At 56.9% G+C, this 19179-nt stretch overlaps 1 protein-coding gene across 1 annotated transcript in view; it reads left to right on the forward strand.

Annotated features, from left to right (window-relative positions):
• ARHGAP23 (Rho GTPase activating protein 23) overlaps window positions 1–19179 on the forward strand; it is a 72534-nt gene that overhangs the window by 29718 nt on the left and 23637 nt on the right. The window contains exons 4-16 of the mRNA XM_077852988.1: window positions 467–565; window positions 758–836; window positions 1000–1054; window positions 4237–5401; window positions 7051–7206; window positions 7431–7542; window positions 7719–7776; window positions 9222–9365; window positions 14640–14957; window positions 16302–16363; window positions 16603–16733; window positions 17353–17474; window positions 17842–17997. Of these exons, the coding sequence (XP_077709114.1) occupies window positions 467–565; window positions 758–836; window positions 1000–1054; window positions 4237–5401; window positions 7051–7206; window positions 7431–7542; window positions 7719–7776; window positions 9222–9365; window positions 14640–14957; window positions 16302–16363; window positions 16603–16733; window positions 17353–17474; window positions 17842–17997 (2657 nt within the window). The remainder of the gene's footprint in view (window positions 1–466; window positions 566–757; window positions 837–999; window positions 1055–4236; window positions 5402–7050; window positions 7207–7430; window positions 7543–7718; window positions 7777–9221; window positions 9366–14639; window positions 14958–16301; window positions 16364–16602; window positions 16734–17352; window positions 17475–17841; window positions 17998–19179) is intronic.

Raw genomic sequence — 19179 nt, forward strand, 5'->3', positions numbered from 1 at the left:
AGGCCTCTGCTTAGAGCCCCCTTGACCTTGGGGAAGGGGGAGGGTGGGAGGTGTGGGGATTGATTGTCTGGGAGCTGCAGGGCCTTTCTACGGCTCCCCCAGGTCCGTGGGCGTGGACGTTCTGCATGTGTGGGTGTCCGCTCCACTGGCTGGGCAGCTGCAGGAGGGCAAGGCCCACATGTGTCCTTCCTTATAAGTCTCCTTTCTGGCAGAGTGCTAAGACGTGAGAGGTATCTGAGGAGTGACTTTGATATGTCCGTGGAGGTTTTCGTCCACATGGGTTTTTGTTCTCCCAGGGTTGTGTCTCTTTGTCTCCTCCAAATGCATCCCTGTCTCTGTGAATGTGTGGACCCATGTTTGTGTCTGTGTGAGTGTGATCATTCTCTGAGTGTGTGTCCCCTGTGTGTATAGCTGTGCGTGTGACCTTCAGCGGCCACCCCCAGCTAACCTGGCTGATGCTCACCAGGACCCTCCCCCCGGCACCACCGCCTGGAGCCCATGGATACCATCTTTGTCAAGAACGTGAAGGATGATGGCCCTGCCCATAGAGCGGGGCTTCGCACAGGTGAGCTGTCCCAGTGGCCCAGCTCATTGTACTTCTCTGGTTGTACTTCTGGTTAAGGATAGGATTCTCAGATCTGGGTGTTGGGGAAGCGCCTGTCCTGGTACCATCATCCATACCTGAGACAGGGGTTCTCAGGAGAAGCTACTGCTGCCCCTTTGCCTGCTCACGTGTGACCCTGCCCTTCTTCTCCAGGGGACCGGCTGGTGAAGGTGAATGGGGAGAGCGTCATTGGGAAGACCTACTCCCAGGTCATAGCTCTGATCCAGAATAGGTGAGCGCCCCCTGCCTCCCTTCTCCTGTAATAGCTCCCAGCCTACTTACTGAGTCCCTGCACCTCACCCCCTTGACCCTGGGGGTGCCCTGGCGACCAGGATCCCTGTTCTCCCAGACCCTGTTGCCTCAGCCTGGCCTGACCCCCTGCCCTGTCTCTGTAGCGATGATACTCTGGAGCTCTCCATCATGCCCAAGGACGAGGATATCCTCCAGCTGGTGAGTCCTGCCCTGCTATCTGAGGTGGAGGGCCCTGGGGCCTGTGGGCAGGATACAGCCCTTCTTCTTGGGCCTCCCTTCTACACTGGACACTTTGGGAGGCAAAGAAGAGTGTAGGGGGTGCAGCACCAACCCACTATTGCCCAACTGGGGATGCCAGGCCCATCCCTGGGCTGGGGCTGGTTGTTGCTTCATTCAGGGCTGCTCTATGCTGGGGGAGGGGGAGGCTCTGGCCTTGGCAGGCAGGATTCTTGCCAGGGTATCTGGAAGGAGGTGGCCCAGCGGGCCCTGCCAGACTGGCATGTCCTTGTCGGCTCCCATGAGCCTGTTCTCCACACCCCCTCCCTGCCTGGCCCTGAGTGAGCATGTCTCCTGTAGATGTGTCCACACGTACACACGTATACACACACACAGCACATTCCACCCCACCCTACCCCACTCCACCTTCAAGTGCTTTTGTTCATATAATATACCATGAACCACTTGGTACGCTAGCAGAACATGCTAGATACACAGTCACACAACATAACCTCACAGCACCTACCCTTCATCCAGCACACCCTACACTACAGGACGTGATAACATGCAGTAAACCAGCTATATCATACCAGTCACGTGCCATGACACAAACAATCTCTCAGTGCTGCGCACAGGCACATACCCACACATACTGAAGCATCACCATACACAAACCTCAAAATAGCACAACGTGTTCCTCAGTGTCTCAATTCCCCACAATATACCATGAGGTGTCAAAACACACGGACTCTTACTTCTTACCACAACATGAAAACTCGCTGATATTAGATACTCTCTGTTGTCATGGCACGTATGCCCACGGACATCACAGCATGCTCCGGCCCAACATGTCAGCCCAGTAACCAAAACTTACACTATGGTGATACACACTCCAGATGCCCCTTCCCGCACCTGGGTGCATCAGCACACCCAGAACTTGCCCTGGGCCACCACACACAGAGCCGGTACCCAGCACTAACATGTATATCTGTCTGTCCCACATGCTCTGTGCCCTGAGACACACACGTACATGTGCACACACACATGCTGTCTCTGTGCACCCCAACCTCAGTCCTGGCCCAGAGCCCAGGGCAGTCCTCTCTGCCCAGTGTCCAGTTTCCTGATCTCATGGGTCTCAGTCAGATGCCAGCTTGCTTGCCCCCAAGGTCACAGGCCCCTGGGGGGGAGGCTGAGGGCCAAACCCAGGAGGCCCTGGGAGCCGCCGTGCTGGCTTCTGCCCTGGACACACTCTCATAATCACTGTAATCACAGTGCCATGCCTGGCACGGAGCCCTTCTGGGAACCTCCGCCCTCTGACCTGGATTGTCCCCCTTGTCCTTCCTGGGGAGGGGGAGGTAAGGCTGGAGGCCCAGAGAGATGAACGAACTCAACTCGCAAACCTCCCAAACTCCGCAAGTCTCAAAGGCCCTGTGGGTATGCTTCCCCAGGCGGAGGCGAGGCAAGCAATGAGGGAGTGACCGCCAGCCAGCGCTGGAGGAGGACAGGGGTGGGGACAGAGCAGCAGCCTTGAGCTCTTTTCTAGAGATTTGAGAGGTTTGAGATCGAGGTGGGAAGGCAGCCCCAGATGTTAGCATCTGGGGCCCTCCGCTGCCACCCCCCACCCTGGGCCAGCCCGAGGGTGGGGCCCAGGCATTCCTGTGGTTGGGAGCCAAAGCTGGGGGCCAATGGGGCCTCGGCAGCTGCTGACGCCACCGCCGACGCGGCGAGGCCCCTCCACACCCATCTTCCCCTCCCTCCTCCTCCTCCCGCCAGCAGAGAGAGAGAGAGAGAGAGAGAGAGAGAGTGTGCGAGCGCGCGCGAGCGAGCGCTCGAGCACGAGCGCCGGTGGGGGCGGAGGGCAGGCGCTGGGAGCCCAGACTGGGGGTGTGGGGGGGAACGGAGGCTAGGCCAGCACAGTGGTCAGTGGGGGTTAGCCCGGAGGAGCCTGGGAGGCCGAAGGCTGGCCGAGATGCTGGCGCCGCCACCGCCACCGCCTTGATGCGGGGAGCCTGGGGAGCCGGCAGGATGGCAGGAGGGAGAGGTATGTGAGTGTTGCCGACTGGGTGTGTGGGTCTGGAGGGGGCTGAGTGTGTGTGTGTGTGTGTGTGGGGGTGTGGTCTAACTTGTCTTCAGCACATGATGTGTGTGCCTGGGACTGGAGGTATAGTTATTTGTGTGTGTGTGTGTCTCATTGTGTTTCGTTGTGTGTGTGTGTCTTTGGGTGTGTATTTTCCGGTATCTCCTTGTGGTGTGGCACATGCACGCGCTTGCGCATGTGTGAGTGTGTTTGTGTGTTTCACCCTCCCAGCCTTTGATACTTCACCCTGCAATAGGCCCCTGCGCACCCATGGGCCAGGCCAGGCCAGGGCCACAAGGCCGCGGTCCCTGGGGGCTGCCTCCTTTTTTGGCTGGGCCTGGGCACTGGGCCTGTCACTCCTCAGCAATGCAGCGTCAGCCTCAGCTCCCAGGGCCAGATTCCAGGCCTGGGGTGGCAGGAGGTGGCCCAGGGCCCCTTAGGCAGTCTGGCCCCTCCCCTAAGCCTGGCCTAGAGGGAGCAAGAGGTGGGCAAGTTTCTCCTCACTCCAGAGGCCCAGGAGCCAGGCCCCAGCTCCCTGTCGGGGGGGAGGGACAGAGGGACAGCTGGGCTTTCCCAGCCCACCCCACTGTGGACACACCCCTTAGTCGGCTTTTTTCTGTCTCTGGCCACCTAGACTGGTCTCTGGTGGGGTTTCCCAGCTCTGCTAGAGGGACTGTGGGTACTGTTGGATGTCAGGAAGCAAGGAGGCAGCTGAGGCCAGTGTGGGGGAAGGACCCCAGAAAACAGATGTCGGAATGTTTGTGGCTAAAGGCAGTCCTTGTCATAAGTCTTAGAGAAATCCTGGCTCTTTCTCCAGTGAAAGAGAGTGTTTGTGTGTGTGTGTGTGTGTGTGTGTGTGTATGTATGACAGAGAGACTCCCAAAGGCCTCTAATTTCTTTGTTCTCTCCCTTCCTTCCACTTGACTCTCTGTGGAGCATGCCCTCCTTCCCCCACCCACTCAGGGCTCCCCTGCTTGGTCTGTTCCCTCAGTCCCCTTCCCCAGGGTCCTGATCTCCCACGGCTGCTGTAGCCCTGCTTTGTGGGACTTGTCTCACCCTGCTCACCTGCCTTTGTGTCCCCGGTCAGGCCTACTCCCAGGACGCCTACCTGAAGGGGAACGAGCCGTATTCTGGAGAGGCCCGGAGCATCCCAGAGCCACCCCCAATCTGCTACCCTCGCAAGACTTATGCCCCGCCAGCCCGGGTCTCCACCTGGGCCACTATGGTGCCTGAGCCCCTCTCAGCACTGCCCAGTGACCCCCGGAGTCCTGCTGCCTGGAGCGACCCGGGGCCCCGCGTCCCTTCCACCACCCGTTCCCATCTGGACAACTCTTCCTCGGGGATGAGCCAGCCCCGCCCCAGCCCTGGTGCCTTCCCCCGCCTCCCCCCGGAGCCCCGGATGCCCCGTGCCTTCCCTGAGCCTGGCAGCCGGGTGCCCCCCAGCAGACTGGAGTGCCAACAGGCCTTGTCACACTGGCTGTCAAACCAGGTACCCCGCAGGGCGGGGGAGAGACGGTGCCCTGCCATGCCCCCCCGGGCCCGCAGTGCCTCCCAGGACCGGTTAGAGGAAGTGACTGCCCACCACCCATGGCCCTGCTCCACCTCCCAGGGTGCCTTGAGCCAGTTGGGCCAGGAAGGCTGGCACCGAGCTCGCTCAGACGACTACTTGAGCCGGGCCACCCGCTCAGCTGAGGCACTGGGGCCAGGAGCACTGGTATCACCCCGTTTTGAGCGCTGTGGCTGGGCTTCCCAGCGTCCGTCTGCCCACACCTCTGCCTGCCCACCCAGGGACCTTCCCGCACCCCAGGCCCCACCCCCGCCTGGTCTGCAAGGCCTGGACGACATTGGGTACATTGGATACCGGAGCTACAGTCCATCATTCCAGCGCCGGACTGGCCTCCTGCATGCACTCTCCTTCCGGGACTCACCATTTGGGGGGCTACCCACCTTCAACTTGGCCCAGTCCCCAGCATCATTCCCACCGGAGGCCTCCGAACCACCAAGGGTTGTCCGCCCAGAACCTGGCACCCGGGCTCTGGAGCCTCCCACTGAGGATCGCCGCGACGAGGTGGTCCTGAGGCAAAAGCCTCCCACGGGCCGCAAGGTCCAGCTGCCCCCTGCAAGACAGATGAACCTTGGGTTTGGTGAAGAGTCCCCAGAGCCAGAGACCAGTGGGCGCGTGGAACGCTTGGGCAGGAAGATGGCCCCTTTGGCCACTACCGAAGATTCTCTGGCTTCCATCCCCTTCATTGGTGAGTGATGGTACAGGGGGCTTGGGAGATTTGGTCATTTGTGCCCTGTTGTACCCCACCCACCTGTCACACGGGTGAAACCTGGGTTGAGCGCTGTTAGGATCAGTCTGTTTCTCTGTCCATCCATCCATTTGTCCATCCATCCATCCATCCATCCTTCTGTGCTGTCTTGTATCCTGTCATCCTTTCTCCTGTTCGTTTCTCCCCCAGCCGTCTTCCCTCCCTCCCTTCTCTTCTTCCTTCTCTCGCTCTCTCCCTCTTTCTCTTCAGCTCTGTTTTTATTTTTCCTTCTGTCTTGCCTCGCTTCTTTCCCTCCCTTCTTCCTTTTGCCCACCCACCCACCCACCTCATCATTTATCTTCTTTCCTCCTCCCTTTCTTTCTCCCTCCTCCCTTTGTCCATTCATTTCTTCCTTCCATTCTTTCTTTTTTCTATCCTTCCTTTGTTCCTTTCACTCCTTGTTCCTTCCATCCACCCTCCATCCATCCATTCATCCAACAAATATTTGTGTTAGGCACTGTGCGAGGTTCCGTGCTCTCCTGGAGTGTGTGGTCCAGCAGCGGGAACAGATGATCAGACAAGAACAACGCCATGATGTGTGTGTGATGGAAGTACAGGAAACTCTAGGAGACAGAGAAGGGTGACATGGCCAAATTGAGGCGTGGTAGCCAAGGAGAGAATCTTGAAGAAAGGAGATTAGAGCTAAGATTTGAAGGATGAGAAGGAGTTAGTCAGGGGGAGACTATCAAGGAAGAGAATAGAATATACCAAGACTCTGAAGTGAGAGAGGCAGGCTGCCCTTCCAGGTCATCAGAGGGGCCGTGTCATTCTCTGGGGGAGTTTGGACTTTATCCTGAGAGCAGAGGAGGCACTGAAAGTTTGCTGCCAGGGAAACAGATGTTGGGTAAGGAAGAGGACAGGTGATTCCCAGGTTTCTGGCCTAGCTAGAGGGTTGTGCCTCCCCTCCATATTGGGAATGAGAATAGGGCAGGAAAAGGCTTAGGGTTTGCTACTGTGTCATGAGGGTGCAGGATGGGCTGGGCTGGGTGTAGGGGCTTGAGAGAAAGACCAGATGCAAGATCATGAGACTGGGAGCCAGGAGCCGAGAGATGGTGCCTACAGCTGAGCATGGTGAGCTCACCCTATGTGTAGTCATGGGAGTGAGGGAGAAGAGGCCAGACCAGGGAGGGGAGACCCAGCCCTGACCTTCCCTGGCCAGCCTTTGGTCTGAGTAGGCAGACACAGCCTTTAGTAAGTTCCTGGTCTAGGAACCAGAGCACCGAGCTCGCTCAGATGAGAGGTGAAGCCTTTATTTTCAAATTGTTCCTAGTCTGAGGGAGAAACATAGCACCTACCCTCAAGGAACCCCCAACCGATGGACGAGATGGTCTTTATCCTCAAGAGACTCTCAGTCTAGAAGCCCAGTCTAGGGAGGGTGGGTCAATCTCATGCCTGGGTCACCTCAGTGTGAAGGGGGAGGGGGACTGAGCCTCCATGCCCACAGTCTAGGAGGGTGGGGACCCTTGGCCATGGGCATATTGCCAGCAGGGCCCTGGGAATGTGATCTGGTCCTGGACATGAGGCTGGGGGTGGGAGGCAGGCAGGCTTAGCTTTCTGCCACCTTTTGCCAGCACTCCCTCTGCTTGCAGATGAACCCACCAGCCCCAGCATTGACCTCCAAGCCAAGCACGTCCCTGCCTCTGCTGTGGTCTCCAGCGCCATGAATTCAGCCCCTGTCCTGGGCACCAGCCCATCCTCCCCAACCTTCACCTTTGCTCTCGGCCGCCATTACTCCCAGGACTGCAGTGAGTGCTCCCTGAATCCCAGCCCATCCTGTCCCTGGCTGCTTGGCCCTCAGAGGTCTCTGCGGGGCCTGCTGCCTGATGTCTGGCCTCTTCCTGCTGGCTTCTGCTACCCCAGGGCCCCATGGGTAAAGTCACCTCCTGGCCCTGCCAGACGGGAGGGCTCCAGGGAAGTCCCTGCCCCACCACCCTGCTGACCTTGTGGCCCAATGTGGGCGGCTTTGCAGGTAGCATCAAGGCCGGCCGCCGCTCCTCCTACCTTCTGGCCATCACCACCGAGCGCTCCAAGTCCTGTGACGATGGGCTCAACACCTTCCGGGAAGAGGGCAGGGCTCTGAGGTGAGGACAGGGTGTGAGCATCCCAGCCACCCCAACTGGGCTGTGATGGGACATTTGGCTCTGCTGTCCTCCAGGCCAATGAGTTCCCTCCCGGGAAGGCTTCTGAGCCTTGGGACTTGGGGGGGAAGTCCCAGCTGCGCTTCCTATATCCCTCACACTCAGTTCTCACTTCCCAGGCGCCTGCCAAACCGGGTACCCAGCCTGCGGATGCTGCGAAGCTTCTTCACTGACGGGGTGAGTGGTGAGTGTGTGTGAGAGCAACAATGTTGGGCGGGGGTGCTGGAAGTGACCAATGCTTCAGCTCCGAAGTCCAGTCTTGGAGTGACACCCCTGACCAGAAGTGGTACACTCTGGCTCCTGTCTCCCTTCCCCCTGCTGTGCCCGACCCCCCTCACGTCAGCCATGGGGGCTCTCTGTCATCACCTAAAGACACCTGCACCCTCCCACCCAAGGCCTCAGCCCTTGTCTTTCTCCCATCGAGAATGTCCTTTCCACACACACCCCTCCATAGCCATGTGACTCACTTTGTTACTTTCTTCAGGTTTTTTCTGAGATTTCAAGTCTTCACCCCTGACATTTCATACCTCTTTTCGCCACCTAGGCTTTTTTCCTTAGCACTCCTCATGGGATACCATGCATACATCTGTCTCCTTGCTTGCCTGTCTCCCAGCTAGAATGTAAGCTCCCTGAGGACAGGGATTTCATTTGGCTTGCTTGTTCCCGTGGGTCCCTAAAACTGCCTTCCCTGTGCAGCATTGGGCAGTAACTGCGTGGTGTCTTCAGGGGACAAGGGGACACTGGAAAGGAGGGGGACACAGCATTGAGAGTGATGGATGGGCTGGAGTTCCCAGGCTCCACCCCTGGGGACCACACAGGGTCAGTTCGTTGTTGTTGTTGTTGTTTTTTAAATTTATTCATGAAAGATACAGAGAGAGAGGCAGAGACATAGGCAGAGGGAGAAGCAGGCTCCCTGCGGGGGGCCCGATGTGGAACTCCATCCCAGGACCCTGGGATCACGACCCAAGCCAAAGGCAGATGCTCAACCACTGAGCCACCTGGGTGCCCCTAGGGTCAGTTCTGAAATGGCCTTCACTCTGTGATTGCAGATGGACTGGAAAAGCCATTTTGATTTCATACCTTCAGTATCTTTGGTTCATTTGACACCTTGAGGACATTGTCACCTGCCTTATTCCTTATCACTTCCTCTGCTTACTTAACTCTCCCTTGACCTGTCACTTCTGTTGCTGGAGTCTTGTTGACACTATCACTTCCTCTGTTTAACTCCTTGTGGACATGACTACCTGCTCCACTAACTCAGCCTCTGTTGATGTTTCTACTTCCTCTGTTTATTTAACTCCATGTTGACACAATCACTTCCTCTGTTTCCTTAGTTTCTTCAAGTCTGTAAAATGACAGGAGGTTCCAGATTGGCTTTTCTAGTGTGATGAGGCATGTGGTCGGCATGGCCTTTCCTCCTTTCTGGTTTCCTTGGCACATACGTCCCATGACCTCAGCACAGTGGTTCAGAAAGGGCATGTGGGGCCCGTGAAGCCACACAGCATAGCAGAGCGTACCACAGGCATATCCCAGGCCTGTGTGACTGTGTGAGGTCCATGGGGCTCCTGGCATGCTGGCACTGTGGGAGTCACCCTAAGTTGCCCTCTGTTGTCTCACCACAGTCCTTGGATAGCTGGGGCACTTCTGAAGATGCCGATGCTCCCTCTAAGCGACACTCCACCTCTGACCTCTCGGATGCAACCTTCAGTGATATCAGGAGAGAAGGCTGGTTGTATTATAAGCAGGTCCTCACCAAGAAGGGGAAGGTAAGGTAGTTGCCAGAATGAGATAGAGGTGGATGGAAGCCATCTCTGGCGGAACTCTTCAGCGTCTACACCTATCCCACAGCCTCTGGAGCCAGAGAGAACCAGCTAAGCCTGTAGCATGAGGGGTTGAAAGCTAGATGTCAGGAAGAGTTTCCTGGGGGACCTAAAGAACTCCTGAAACAGAGGTTAACCAGAGAGATGGTCTCTGCTGTGGGATGGGTCCGGTCAAATTGTGCCTGGAATTCTGACAGAACCATCCCACAGTAATCTTTGGTTGGCAGATCACCCCAAGAACGGCTATGGGGGCTCTTGGAAAATGAAGGGGCAAGGCCAGGGTGATTCTCTTAGGGGAGCTGAGACCCCAGAAGAATGCAGAGGTTCCACTTTTCAGGGTTTTGCAGGGCCAGCAGAGCTTTTAGTCTTTATCCTAAAGCAATTGAAAGCTCCCGGGGCCTCTTTCATTTGGCTTCCTGGGGAATGAGTTAGAGAGGGCCCGACTGGAGGCCAGAAGACCAATTAAGAGCCACCACAGTGATCCAGGTGAGCGATGAAAATGGCTGGGCCCGAGGGTGGCAGAGGGAGACCAACAGGATCCCAAATTGAGAGGGCGGGGCCCCTGAGTCTGAAGCCCTGGTTCCAGACCATGCTGTGGCTGAGGAGGAAGGAAGAGACACAGCCCAGGCAGGACTGAGGAGAGCGGTTAGCATAAACCTGGGCTTGGCCCTTGACTGCATCATGCATTGCTGGGAGAGCTTGGGTGACTCAGCTGCCTATGACTCAGTTTCCTCATCTGTAAATAGAGCTAATGACAGCCCCCAGCACATACATCTGTTGCTGAGGATCAAACAAGTTGACCTGAGCAAAAGTGTAGCCAGGCCCACAAAAAGTGTACCCAGGAAGCTATGCTCTGGCTGTGATTCGAATTTCCTGCCTTGCCTTCTAGGGGTCTTGTACCTGGAGAAAGAACATAAGCTTTGAAGTCAGACAATTTTGGAGTTCCTGCCCAGCCACTTTGGCCAGCATAAAGCTTTGGGTAGCCCCCTTAACCTCTGTGCCTCACTTTTCCAATCTGTAAGATGGGGACGAGGTTATCCTGTGCCCTGGACTGGTGTGAGGTGAAGTGAGCTGGGTAGGCCAGGCGGGGCGGCTTCATTCATCCATGCCTTCGTCCAGTCCGTGAAATGACTGAGTGCCTGCCGTGTTCCCGATTTGAGGTCAAGGTTCTCGGTATTTTGTAGAGAGGGAGCCAGACCAGTCCTGCCCTGCTGGGGCTCAGGATAAGCAGAGAAAGCACATGGTGCATAATAGTTGCCGGTACATGGCTGTTATGGTGGAAGAGCAGAGCAGCATGCAGTAGGTGATCCCAGCCTCGGTGGGGTGCAGAATGATGTCCAGGAGGCTATGACTTGAAGGGTGCGTGAGAATCCACAAAGCAGGGAGGGCAAGGAGTGCTCTGACAGCAGAGATGTCCTCCTGGATAGTCTGGGAGAACAGAGGGCATGCTGGGTGGCTGCAAGCCAGGCTGCGAGGTGGAAGCCGAGGTGGGGAATCAGGCGCCTCCTCGTGGGACCTCATCACTCACAGCAAGCCTTTGCAGGGGTTTCAATGGGGGTGAGAGGTATGTAAGCCTAGGAGGCAAGAGTCATGTCTGTGACAGGAGAAGACAACACCACTGCTGTTGTCCAGGTGAGCCAGGGTGGGGGCCCTGACCAAGGTTGTGGCATGGGGCTGAAGGGAAGGGACAATTTGGAGAGATTAAGGGAGGGATGTCCTGGGCTTGCTGATGGCCAGGAGGTGAGAGGGGGTGGAGGAGGCAGATGATGGCTGTGGGGATGATGGAGCCTTCCCCTGAGCCATAGGGCACAGGAGGGGCAGGTTTGGTGAGAGAAAGCCAAGGGTTCATATGGCAACTTGTGGAGTCCAAGGGCCCTGGGATGTATCCCAGGGGAGGTGTCCTGGGAACAGAAGCTCCGGAGGCATGGCACTCAGGAGGGAGTCCATCCAGGTGTGCATGGGCCTCTGCCTCCATGGGTTGGGGAGCACTGAGGGAGAAGGCAAGAGCCCAGCTACACCTTGAGAGGGAGTGAGGAACGCAGACCAAGAAGGAAAGCCAGCAGGATGGCAGGAGGGGTTGCCTAGGAGGAGCAGCAGGAGCCAGCTGTGGGAGCTGAGGAAGGGCAGCCAGGGTGGGCAAACCCTTCCAGCCTGAAGTTTGAGCCCCTCTGAGGGCCTGGGGAGAGCTGCTGACTCTTGCCTGCAGGTATCCTGTCCCCCAGCTGTGGATGGCTCCTGGCAGCCCTACCAGTGTCTCCCAGGCAGGGAGAGGAGCTGGCCCCTTCCTGCTCACTGACCAGTTCCAAAGGACAGAGGCTTCCACTCCTGGCTTGGTCAGGACCCGATTTCACTTATCCCCTAGATGCTGTGGCCCAGGAGTTAGGAGAGGGTTCCTTAGGTTAGCTTCAGGCCCTTAGTCTGTCCAGGAAACTGATTGCCAGACAGATGTTGTCCACTCTAGCAAATCTGGCCTCTCCTGGGTAACCCCAGCCTCCTCTTTCAGAGGCTGTTCACTACTGGGCAGCGGGCGGGGGCGGGGGGGTGTGCATGGTTGTGACAAGACAAGTCCCTGCAGTCACAGACCCAGCATTTGAGCTGGATGTAACCTTTGAGACCAGCTAGTTCACTTTTCATTTTACCAATAGGGAACACTGATGCCAGGGGACCGACTTGTCCAAGGTCATCTAGCTGGCTTGGTCTCAAAGGGGTACCTTGCCAGCACCTCACCCTGACATTAAAAAATCCCCTGGAGGACCATGCCGTCTCCTGCTCTGACGATCCTCTCTGGGTCCAGCAGGTCTGCGGTGGTGGGCAGGGCTCATGGCCAGATGTGGCTGTGTTCCCTGCCAGCCATGGAGTTTCCTCACCTGGTTTGTTCTGAGGGCAGAGGCCCGTGTTGGGGGAGGAGGAGCAGGTAGGCCACCAGCCCAAGGAAGGGAGCCCTCCATCTGATGAGGGAGATGGAGCTCCTGCCCTTAGTGTGCTCTGGGAATGATTAATTCATTTATTCAGTGAATATTGATGACCACTTACCCTATGCCTGTGGCTGCTCTACGGCTCTTGGGTGTGGATGTGAGAGGAGAGACAAGCTCCCAAGAGCTTTCCATTTACTGGAGAGATCCGCAACTAGTATAACTGGAGGTTGCAGTAAGCACTCAGGGAAAATGAACTGGGTGACATGATTGCCTTTATGTGTATATATATATATATATATATATGATTTTATTTATTTATTCATGAGAGACACACAGAGAGAGAGAGAGAGAGAGAGGCAGAGACACAGGCAGAGGGAGAAGCAGGCTCCATGCTGGGAGCCTGACGTGGGACTCAGTCCCGGGTCTCCAGGATCACACCCTGGGCCGAAGGCGGCGCTAAACCACTGGGCCACCAGGGCTGCCCACATGATTGCCTTTAAATTTGGAGGTAGTGGGGAAGCTGCTGTTAGAAAAAAAATGGTCAGAGAAGACCTCGCTGAGGAGGTGATGTTTGTGACATTTGAGCAAACCTAAAGGGCAAGAGGGAGGCCACATGGAGAAGCAAGAGAAGAGACTCTGGGCAGAAGGAACAGAGAGAGCAAGGTCCCTAGCAGGGGATGGTTGGTTTGTTCACAGAGAAGGCCCCTGTGTCGTGATATAGTGAGAAAGAAGTCGGTGGAGAAGTTGAGTTTGGAGGGGGAGGGACACAGAAATTCTTGGATTTGATTCTGGGGGCAGCAGGAGCCCACTGAGAGGGTGCTAAGCAGGGGAGAGACACAATCTCATTTACATTTTAAAATGGTGGCCGCGGCACACCTGGCTGGCTCATCCCATAGAACGTGCAACTCTTGGTCTCAGGGTCATGAGTTTGAGCTCCAAGTTGGGTGCAGAGATTACTTAAAAACATGGTGGCCGCAGCTGCTGGGTGGAGAGTGGATTACAGGAGGCAAGGGTGGGGACTGGGAAGGTTTGTGTAGTTGCCCAGGTAAGAAGCGTTGGTGGCATGGGCAAGGTGGTAGAGAGCAAGAAGGATGGAGACAGGTGATATTTTGGAAGCAGAGCAGCTGTGACTTTGTGATGGGTTGGATGTCAAGGGTAAGGAAAAGGGAGGGGTGAAGGGCAACCCCCAGGTTTCTGGACCACTGGGTGGATTTACTGAGCTGGAGGAGTTGGAGGGGGGGCTGCTGTGGAGAACAAGTTTGATGACACAAACCAAGTGCCCCATGGTGAGCAAGTAGTGTGCAGAGTGCCTATGGGAATGCAAGTGGGGACACTGGGCAGGCAGTGGGGGGTGCAGCACTGTGGCTGGGGTGTGGGGGGGGTGCCAGACCAGGGATACATTTGTGAGTCAGCAGACAGATGGGATTTAAAGCCACAGCTGTGGATGACATCAGAGTAGAGGCATGGATGGAAAGGGGAACCCAGGATAGAGGTCTGGAGCGCCACCCCGTGCTTTAGGGCAGGGTCTCAACATCAGCTGTAGTGCCATGGGGGGCCAGACGATTCTATGTTGTAGGGGGCTGTCTTGGACATCAGGGGATGTTTAGCAGCATCCTTGGCCTCTCTACCCACTAGATGTCATAGCACTTGCCCAGGTGTGACACCTGAAAACGTCTCCAGACTAATGTCCCCTGGGCACCGGTTCGCCTCCATCGAGAATGGCTGGCAAGAGGATGTTGCGGGGAAGGGAACCAATGGAGGAGACCAAGAAGGAGCCAGTGGGATTTTAGGAGGAAAAACAGGGACCCTGGGGTCCCAGGTGCCAAGAGAGGGTTTAGAGAAGGAAGGAGTGTCAGGCTGGGTCACATGCCTCAGAGGGGTTAAGAAAGAGCCGAGAAGGACGGAGAAGCTGCCACTGGCTTGGGTAACATGGGCGTCCTGGCTGACCTTGTGAGCCTCTTCCGCCGGGATACTCAGCAGAGGCTTGAGCCAGCGGCCAGAGTGGGGAGAGCAGGTGCGGCGGACAGCTCTGCGCTAGAGCTGCGCAGGGGGCAGCGTGGCCTGGGGATGGCAGTGCCGCCGCCAGACGCTGCTGACGCTGGTATTCAAGGACGACTGGGGACACGGGGGCAGGGGGCACTGAGAACCGTAATAGGTGGGGGGTCCAGCAGGGCAGGGGCTGGGCAGGAGTGGGGGCCCCCGGCTGTGGCCGCCCACGGCTCCTAGAGCCCCCTCGGGCTGTGGGGGCGGGGCGGGCCGGCCTCTCACGCGCCCGTGTCTCCCCCTCCCCCGTGTCTCCCTGCAGAAAGCGGGCGGCGGCCTGCGCCAGTGGAAGCGGGTGTACGCCGCGCTGCGGGCGCGCTCGCTCTCGCTGAGCAAGGAGCGGCGGGAGCCCGGGCCGGCGGCGGCGGGGGCGGCGGCGGCCGTCGCAGGTGAGGACGAGGCGGCGCCCGTCTGCATCGGCTCCTGCCTGGTGGACATCTCCTACAGCGAGACCAAGAGGAGGCACGTGTTCCGGCTGACCACCGCTGACTTCTGTGAATATCTCTTTCAGGCTGAGGACCGGGATGACATGCTGGGCTGGATCAGAGCGATCCGAGAGAACAGCAGGGCCGAGGGCGAGGTGAGGGCCCGGCCGCCCACCCGGGCCGGGGCGGGGATCAGCCGGGAGGGTGGGGAGCCAGGGCCGCTCCTCACCTGCCAGTGCACCTCGCTTTGCCGCTCTGAGCCTCAGTTCCCTCAGCCAGAAAATGGGCTAACAGGAGTACACCTTGTAGCTGTACCCACCTGGGCTTTGGTGTGAAGAGAAAAATGCAGGCAGTGGCTCACAGAGCACCTGGCATCCTCAGTGTTCCCTGGCTTGCAGGAACAATAATAACTGGAGGAATGACACTAATTATTATTATTATCATTATTAATTATTATTACTGCCTTGGGCAGGCTCTGGCACAGACAGGTCAGCTCCAGGCCAACCTCAAGTTGGGGTTCAGGAAGCAGAGGTTTCTTCTGGAGTGTATTACAGAATGAGGTGCCCCCGTGCCAGAACTGTGGCTGGCACTTCTGACAGGCCTGGCCTGTCAGCAGGGCATGAACACATTGACCTTGGGAGGAGGCCAAGAGGATTGGCCTTTGGCAGCAAGCTGTAGTGGTTGAGCCAAAGGCTTTGGCAGGGATTTCGGTGTAATTTTTAAATGGCGCCCCCTCTTGGGCAGCTGCAGCCTCACACCAGGAGCTTGGGCTGGGAGGTTGTCTGCCTCCCCTTGCCCTCCCCACCAAGTGTCTGCACCATGTTGTCTCCGCACAAAGTCATGTGGGGGTCCTGGGCTCAGGGGCTGGTCTCTACCATGAGGATGGTGGGCCTGCGCCCTGGTCCAGGTGTGCACCTGCTCTGGCCACGGGGAGAGGGACACTAGTACATAGCCACAGGCCCTCTCACTGAGGGGAGGCATATGCTCTCACTGAACCAGGCTCTGCTTTCCCTCAGGACATTGTCTTTCCTTACTGTAAGGAGGAAAGTACCTGGAAACTGTGGCTCCTGCTCTAGGGGCTCCTGGCTGAGGCTGTTCCCAGCAGGGCACAGTCGGGGGCGGGGGGGGGGGGTGGTCTCAAGTGACCTTCATTATTGCAATAGCTGCCGGTCATGGGGTGCCTCCTCAGTGCCTTGCCAGGAATGTGATCAGTGCCAGATGCATAGTTATGCACCCCAACCCTGAGGTTGCCATATTCTCTCCTTTGCTACTGTGGGTGAGACTGAGGCTCAGAGAGGCTAGTGGATTACCCTAGGTCACACAGCTGGTGAGGGGGTGCTCAGGAGTCCAGCCCTGGTCTTTCTCACTCCAGGGTGTGAGCCCTCCAGCTGGCAGATGGAGGAGAGGGGAGGCAAAGCCGAGGCAGGGACCAGGGGTGAGACCTGAGTTGGCTGATTGTGGGCACTGATGGGGTCTGCTTTTTCTTTCCTCTCCTCCAGGACCCCGGCTGTGCCAACCAAGCTCTGATCAGCAAGAAGCTTAATGATTATCGCAAAGTAAGGTGAGGCCCGGCTCTCCTAAGTGGTCCTGGCCATAGGGCAGGGACACTCCAAACAGAGGTCATCCTCCTGGCCCACCTCCAGGCCTGAGGGCAGCCTCTGCAGGGGGCAGGCAGGATGGCAGGGGCATCAAACTCATTGCTTCAGGGACGGAGGGGAGGTCCAAAGTGGTAGGAGGCTGGGGCAGGCAGCACACTGGGTCACCCCAGATGAAGACTTCTCTTCCCCTTTTCCTACACAGCCATAGCTCTGCGCCCAAAGCTGATTCCTCCCCAAAAATCTCTCGTGGCCTGGGGGGCCTCAAGTCTGAGTTCCTCAAACAGAGTGCTGCACGTGGCCTCCGGACTCAGGACCAGCCTGCAGGAAACAAGGGTATGAAGGTGGCTGCTGAGGGGATAATGTGTGTGTGTGCATGCGTGTGGGAAGATGGGGAGGGGGTCAGCCCCGTGGATTGGCCTGTGTGCCAAGGGCTCGTGTGTGTGTGTGTGTGTGCGTGCATGCCTGTGGATGTGTGCCTCTGAGGGTCTGCGGGCTCCCAGTCTCAAGGCTGGAAGGGCCTAGAACCTGACTTCCCCCCCATGACATCCTAGCTGGGTAGACTCCAAGTCTCTGTTTGTGTCATCCTTCAGGAGCTAAAGGCTCATTCTCTCTGGAGGCAGCCTTTTCCATCTTTATACACTTTGGGCTACTAGAAAGTTCTTTCTTTGGTTGTACCAGAATCTCTGGCTCTCACCTTGTTGTTTTAGCCCTTGAGACCATATAGAAGTCCTTACATTACCCTGAGGCTGTCTTGTCAGGAATACACACCCTCATCTCTTAGGCTATCCCTTGGGATATAATTTCCCATCAGCCCTCATCATTTCAGTCGCCTCTTGATGGAGTCCCCATACGTCCAAGCATGGGATGAGGTGTGTGTGACCTGGTGTGGCTGCTACTCCTCCCCCTGCCCCTAGCTCAGCCTGGCTTTTTCTGCCTCCCCCCCTCTCCCCAGATGACAGTGCTGCCACTCCTAAAACCCCTTGGGGCATCAACATTATCAAGAAAAACAAGAAGGCAGCTCCTCGGGCATTTGGGGTCCGGCTGGAGGAGTGCCAGCCAGCCATCGAGAACCAGGTGAGTCCCCCGCTACACTCCAGAGCCAGCGGTTAATGGGGGAGACCAAGGCACAGAGCTGTGAGGGACTTTGGAACCAGCTCTCCAGCTCATCTTAGAGACACAGTGGTCGGAGGGCACTCAGAGAGGGAACTGTGGAGCTGAGGCAGAACCCAGAATTCCTGACCCTTGGGTGGTAGTCCTCTGCAGACCTTGGCGAGGCTCTGGTGTTACTTCCAGCCCCTGAACTGGAGACAGTGGCCTTTTATGCCCCTGCACGGGGCTCTGGGTAGCAGCTCTGGCCTTTTGCTGCTCCCGTCTTGGCCTTTCCGCCTCTTCTGGCCTGCCCTTTACCTTCCTAACATGTCTGCCCTGCCTGTGTCCCCAGAGGGTCCCCCTGATTGTGGCTGCGTGCTGTCGCATTGTGGAGGCACGGGGGCTGGAGTCCACGGGCATTTACCGAGTGCCAGGCAACAATGCAGTGGTGTCCAGCCTGCAGGAGCAGCTCAACCGTGGGCCCGGTGACATCAACCTACAGGATGAGGTGGGTGCAGCTGGGGAGTCTGAAAGCAGGAGTGGAGGTGGGGGCAAGGTGGTATGTGTGTCTGTTGTGTTCATCAGACCCTGTGATGTGCCTGGCAGTGGGCCAGGGCATCCAGATGGGTGAGACAGGACCTGCCCAGGCAGGCTAGTCCCACGGATGGCCATCACCCCAGCTGAAGCCTGAGAGACAGACACAGTCATGACTGGGGATCCCTGAGGTGGAGGCTTGCAGGTAATAGGTTTTGAGGCCTTGAGGATGAATAGAGTTCCCCAGTGTCAGTGAAAGCTGGGTAGGTAGGCACATTCCAGGTGGAAGGAATGGCCAGGGCAGAGGTGCAGCCAGTAGTCAACTCACCTTCTCTGTAAAGGGCCAGGTTGCAAATGCTTTAGACATTGGTTACCATCATGCGGTCTCCTTCTCCTCTGCCTCCTCCTCCTTCTTCTTCTTCCCAGCCTTTTAAACGTGTAAAAACCATTCTTAGCTCAAGGGTCATACAAAACCAGACAGCTGGCTGGACTTGACCTACAGGTTATGGTTTGCAGACCCCTGGCTTAGAAGGCGAGCATGTGGTATTTTCTGGAGCAGCCAGCACTTTGAGCGGTTACAACACGGGAAGAGGAGGGGCTGGTGGGGTGTGACACAGCCAGCTCGGGAAGGAATGTGACAGCCACACTTATGAACTCGCAGCAGGTTACATGTCAGTTACATCTCAGTAAAGCTGGAAGAAAAGCCAAAAACATATTTCAGTGTGGAAAAAGAAAATAACAAAAGTATTTGCAGCAAGGCCAGTGTTTCTCAAACCATCTTCCCCAGAGGAGCTGTGGGAGGCCTGGAACAGGTCAGAGTACCGCCTCCCCCCTTCCTTGTTTGAACTAGAGTAATCTGCGTTGTTAATTTTTCTTTTAATGTCAATTATTTTCATATTGGGTTTTCATGGATAATTCTGTTCAACAAAAGGGGCTCTGCTGAGAAAGATGTGGAAGGCCATGAATCTGGGCAATGAAGTCCCACAAGTCACATATTGTGAAACCTTATGTGATACATGCCAGTCTTCCTGCCCTTGGGGAGGAAGTGGCGAGACATGATATGTGGGATAGTAGCCATGAGAAAAGGCTGATCTCTCATCAAGGACCAGACTGTGATGAGGAAGGAGAAGATGCTGAGGGCTGGAGCAAGTGGGAA

The sequence above is a fragment of the Canis aureus genome, chromosome 16 (genome assembly GCF_053574225.1).
Source record: "Canis aureus isolate CA01 chromosome 16, VMU_Caureus_v.1.0, whole genome shotgun sequence".
Classification (NCBI taxonomy): domain Eukaryota; kingdom Metazoa; phylum Chordata; class Mammalia; order Carnivora; family Canidae; genus Canis; species Canis aureus.